The sequence below is a fragment of the Euprymna scolopes genome, chromosome 32 (genome assembly GCF_053919585.1).
Source record: "Euprymna scolopes isolate OS-2025 chromosome 32, ASM5391958v1, whole genome shotgun sequence".
In the NCBI taxonomy this organism is placed as follows: Eukaryota; Metazoa; Mollusca; class Cephalopoda; order Sepiida; family Sepiolidae; genus Euprymna; species Euprymna scolopes.
This window is the reverse complement of record NC_136513.1, coordinates 93,644,903-93,650,902: the sequence shown is the minus strand read 5'-3', so window position 1 is coordinate 93,650,902 and position 6,000 is coordinate 93,644,903. Positions and strand designations below refer to the sequence as shown.

The 6,000-nt window shown below is 35.5% G+C and overlaps 1 protein-coding gene across 12 annotated transcripts in view; it reads right to left on the bottom strand.

Moving 5' to 3' along the window:
* Positions 1–203: 203 nt before the first annotated feature.
* LOC145256500 (soluble guanylate cyclase 88E-like) overlaps positions 204–6,000 on the bottom strand; it is a 957,444-nt gene continuing 951,647 nt past the window's right edge. For all 12 annotated transcript variants that reach the window (XM_080115458.1, XM_080115459.1, XM_080115465.1 and 9 more), the window contains one exon: positions 204–940. In XM_080115458.1, the coding sequence (XP_079971584.1) occupies positions 311–940 (630 nt within the window). In that variant the 3' untranslated portion in view covers positions 204–310. The remainder of the gene's footprint in view (positions 941–6,000) is intronic.

Genomic DNA, 6,000 nt, shown 5'->3' with positions numbered 1-6,000 from the left:
AGTCAGATTTGAAACCGACAGTACCGATGTTGTTCTGATTTTCTATAATGCATATATAAATAAATAGTACGCTCTTATTTTAACATTTTTCTTTATAAGTAAACACTCCGCTGGGGTTCGCTCACTAATCTTACAATATATATATATATATATATATATATATATATATATATATATATATATATATATATATATATATATATATATATATATATATATATAAGCACTCTTTTTGAAATGTTTTGTGCTCGTAACGTCTGTGCTTCGTCACTATTTTTGTAAATGGCATATTGATAAATCTCGAATGTTTCTACAGCATCGTACAGAGCCGGCTGTTTTTGTAATGTTTGCTGGTGTGCTTTTTTGGTGACCCGTTCCTGATTCCAGCCTCTGGCTTTAGAAGCTGCTGCCCCGTCTTCGCCTCTTCGCACGATTCTTCGGAAATGTGTTGTTGGCTGGAATTATTGCCCTTGTTGTTCACCGGTGGTTTTTTTGAATGAGTGCTGCGGAAGGTCAGATCTTGCGGTTTCGGGCAGCAAATGACAGTCACACTCGGCTGCGATGGGTTACTGCTCTCCGGAGTGGACGCGGCTAAAATATTGCTCAACGGGTTTATTTCGTTTTTATCGTCCTCTCCGAGGTCAACCGTGCTCGGCAGTTTAATGGAACGCGACGAACTGCGGCGGCGCGTGGCCGCTTCGTACGTGACCGGGAAATAAAAAGATCTGCTTTCAAGCTTATCTTCCACCGACGCAGATTTGGAATTTCGTAGGTATTCTCTCAGGCTGAACGGCGTGTAACCAGGGGTGCCGTCGTAGATCTCTACTAGTGACCTAGTTACAGTCGCCGCTGGAGCATCCTTCTTTTTAAAAAGAATCTCTTGGATTTGATCGGGTTTCAATTTACCGTTTAGCCAATATGTGTGCATCCCTCCCTTTCCCTGAAAAATAAAATAAAATCATTAATTACAAACCATGTCAACAGAGAGCAAACAATATGAAAACAACAGCCCCCCCCCCCAAAAAGGTATTTTTTTAGATTAGGTCCACCTCCACAATTTTCTTTTAAATGACAACTTTTATAAGGTTTCGACTGTGCTGAATGCGAAAATTTTGCAGAAATAAGTAGTTATCGAGATATAAAAAGTTGTATTATGCATTGTATTCTTTGGCGGCCATCTTTTTTACGCGCACGCGCGCCATAAACAAATTTACTTGCGTAACAAAAATGGCCGCCAAAGAATACAATGCATAATACAACTTTTTATATCTCGATAACTACTTATTTCTGCAAAATTTCAATGCGATTTCCGTATTTAGCATAGTCGAACATTTATAAAAGTCGTCATTTAAAAGAAAATTGTGGAGATGGACCTAATCGAAAATTTTACCAAAAAAAAAAAAAAAAAAAATTAAAAAATATAATAACATAATAATATAATAATATAATTGTATTCGTATTTGGATTCATAAATAATAGACTCTCCCTCGCAAAATTCCGTCTATTCTGAGTGGCTACGCTCTGATAATCCTCCTATTCCGGAATCCAGTTATTCGTATTATTTGGATTCATCGGACTACTGTTCACATCTTGAGTGTCATTTTCACAACGTTTCGGTCGATTTAACCTCCGACCTTCTTCGAATGCAAAGACCCATGGCGCAGTGGTTACAGTACTCGGAAAAATAAATTCTAAAAATGATATTCTCAGAAGGTTGAATTATCAATGTGGGTAACCGAAAAATACAATTGCGAATTATTTAGGACCTTTATCCAATCATGACTGACAGAACGAGAGCATGCTAACCCGTGAAGTAAATAAAGGGTTCCGTTCAAAATTCCGCAAAAATTCCCGAGTTCGACAGAAACATCCCCGAGTTCGACAAGATACACCTGAAGAAGGTCGGACCGAAACGTGAAAATCAGATGACAACAGTAGTCCGATGAATTGAAATAATACGAATAACTAATCCTCATTAAAAAAAATTCAGAAACATAATATAATCGTATGATACTATGATAATATAATAATGTAATAATATAATGTAATACTATGATAGTACTAATAATATCATATGGAAATAATGCTTATAAAATAATAATAATAATAATAATAATAATAATAATAATAATAATAATAATAATAATCATCTATTAGACAAAATACAAAAATGTTTGTGTGAATGTTTCTATGTTTCTATGTTCATCTAAAAGTAGACAATACGAACTAAAGACGCATAAAGTTTATATTTTTTAATCCGCAATCACTCGGACAAATGATATCGAAAATTAGGGGGGAAAATGCTTAATTTCTTGTTGTAGAACTGCTGTAGAACCTAATAGGCGGGGGGGGGGGTAAGATATAATCGCATCTTTTTCGACGCATTTATTGTCTGTGCACGCGTAGATGTTTTAAGCTTTTCTTTAAAAAAAAAAAAAATTAATTTTTAGCGTGTTGACATGATTGCCGCACTTTGAGCAATGGATAGCATTAAAGACTGAATATCCTTAGATTTTAGGTTCGTTATCTTTATTTTATTTTTATCGCTTTTAACATTATACAATGTTTTGATACACCCACAAAGTTAGTATCAAACGAATAAAAATAAAGCCGTATTACAACAGAATATAGCCGTAAAAAAAAAAAAAAAATAGCAATGTACGGACCATGTATTGAATAGTGAACCGTGGCGATAAAATCGGAGATGTGCGGACACGTACATTTCAGATGGATTTTGATCAACATTCTTGTGTCTTATAAAAATAACCTGAATTGTAATTATCACCGAAAACAGCAAAAAAAAAAAAAGGCTTACATTCCCGGTCGAGGAGTTAGAAGTGCGTAACGCAAAATAAAGAAGAACAATTAAATATTTTAAATATCTACATTTCAGGAATATCGGTTGCTGTCTTTATTAGACACAAATAACATAAACAAATGAAAAGGTAAAGGAAGGAGAACCGACAATCATTCAGTGTGAATGATAAATTCCGTCATTGCCTCTAACACACACATACACACACATATACACACATACACACATACATGCACACACATACACACAGTTACCACTAAACGCAGTTGTTTTGTTCCGTCTCTCTCTCGTCGCCTGACACACGCACACACATGCACACATGTACACACGCATACGCACACACACACACATACACACATAGTTACCGCTACACGCAATTGTTCTTTTCCGTCTCTCTCTTGGTGCCTTACACATACACACGCACACACATACACACATATGCACACACATACAGAGAAGCACACACATATACACACGCACACACATATACACAATACACATATACATAGACGCACACACACACATGCACACACATACACACATATGCACACATATACACACATACATAGACGCACACACATACACACATATATACACACATACACATGTACGCACACATATACACACATACAGATACGCACACACACACATACATACACACATCATACACACAGTGTTATTGATAAACGCAGTTGTTTTGTTCCGTCTCTCTCTCGTCGCCTGACACACGCACACACTTGCACACACGCATACGCACACACATACACACACACATACACACATAGTTACCGCTACACGCAATTGTTCTTTTCCGTCTCTCTCTTGGTGCCTGACACATACACACGCACACACATATGCACACATACACACACATACAGAGAAGCACACACATATACACACGCACACACATATACACAATACACATATACATAGACGCACACACACATGCACACACATACACACATATGCACACATATACACACATACATACACACAAGCTTCTGGGCTTGACCATTACTCCTGATCTTAAATGGAACACGTATATCAAATCTGTTGCCAAGGCCGCTGGAAAAATGGTGGGATCTTTCTATCGATCCGGTAGATATCTCACTGCTGATGCTATTCTCTATCTATATAAGAGCCAGGTACGTCCAAGGATGGAATACTGTTGCCACATCTGGGCAGGAGCTGCTAGAAAGGACTTGTCCTGCCTTGATAGAGTTCAAAATAGACTTCGTAGCCTCGTAGGAGATGTCCTTTTCTCCTCCTTGCAACCTCTATCTCACAGAAGAGATGTTGCGAGTTTGTCTCTGATGTATCGTTATTTTCATGGAAAGTGTTCAACTGAGCTTCAATCTATGGTCCCCCCTCGCCAAACTTTCACAAGAAACACTCGTCTAGCTGTAAACACTATCAATAATTTCCCCCACTCTTTATCTGTGCCTAAACCTAAACGTAGATTCCATGAACAAAGCTTCTTTCTTAGAACTGCACGCCTATGGAATTGTCTTCCGTTTTCCTGCTTTCCGGCTGACTACAATATGGTTGTGTTCAAGTCTAAAGTTAATAAGTTCTTGATGAGCCGTTCCATATAAGTTATCAAATTTACCAAATTTTCATTACTAATGATTACTATATTGTCCAATTTCTACTGTACACTCTTTAACCCTTATCCTTGAGTGGTCTCTGGGCCTTGATAATGTGGTGATGCCTATGCAAAAAAAAAAAAAAATAAAAAAAACATACACACACATATGCACACATATACACACATACATAGACGCACACACATACACACATATATACACACATACACATGTACGCACACATATACACACATACAGATACGCACACACACACACATACATACACACATCATACACACAGTTGTTCTGTTCCGTCTATTTCTCTTGTTAATGACCAACAGTGAATTGCAAATAAACTTGTATGTTGACAAAATTCGTCTGTGTTGATTTTTAAGGACAACGACAAAAGAATAGTTATTACGTGTGTGATCGTTTGTATAGACGGATTAATTTTGTGGATAATGTTTTACAGGGTTTTTTTTTTTTTTTAAAAGTCATCCAATGTGTGCGTTCCTACTTTCTTTAAACAAAACAACACAGCTAAATAATCAAGGAGGTCTTTACCGCTACTCCTTAAAAAAATATCTTCTTCTTTTTTTTTTTTTTTAGGGCGATTACATTTTCTGTGTATTTATCCATTTAGTACTTCTGCGGTTTACGAACCGTGATATTTTTTTAGACGGGATTTTTTAAGTTAAAATACAGAATAGTTAAGAAAGCCCCCCCCCTTCCCTATAATCCGATGGGGATTAGAACTGCCTCAAAAATACAAGTTCTCAGTATCCTAAGTAAAACATTTGTTCTATTTGTGTTTTATAACCCCGGACAACGCCGGGTATCCCTGCTAGTATACTATAATAATATATTAATATTATAATAATATAACATCATAATATAGTGTAATAAGCATGTAATAATATGATTATAATATAAAAATGTCATAATGTATATATTAATACGATAGCGTGTGTGTTCTTTTGTGTGTCACGCTTACATCCGGGTCTTTTAATTCTTATGTTCTTCTATTTCTTATCATAAAGAATTTTACCAAGAATTCTTCATAAGTTTTGGTTTCAGTTTTGACTATAGCCAATTCCACTTAAATCATCTATTTTTTTTTTTTTATAAATAATTTTATCACGAATTCTTCATAAGTTTTAGTTTCGGTTATTTATACGTATATATATTTTTTCCATAAGTTTTTATTTCGGTTTCGATTCCAGCTAATGCACCCAAATCATATGGATATATTTTTTATATTTGAAATCGCAACTTTATAACATATAAAAATCGATAGAACATTGACTCTATAATAATATATACGAAATCTGTAAGAATTAAAATATCATATTTAAGCGTATTTTACGATCTGCCTTTGCCGGGCGTTCGTGCTAGCTTAGATAAATACTTTTGCAGTTTTAACAAACAAAAAAGCTACAATAATATCAGAGCGTCTCCATTTACACTGAACATCTACAGAATGCCAACATCAATATATTGTATATGAATGAGTCCCCTGTGGAATTTCCACAGGTCCCGCTAGTAATATAATAATACGATAATAATATAACGAAGACACAGCAAATAAATATTTAATAA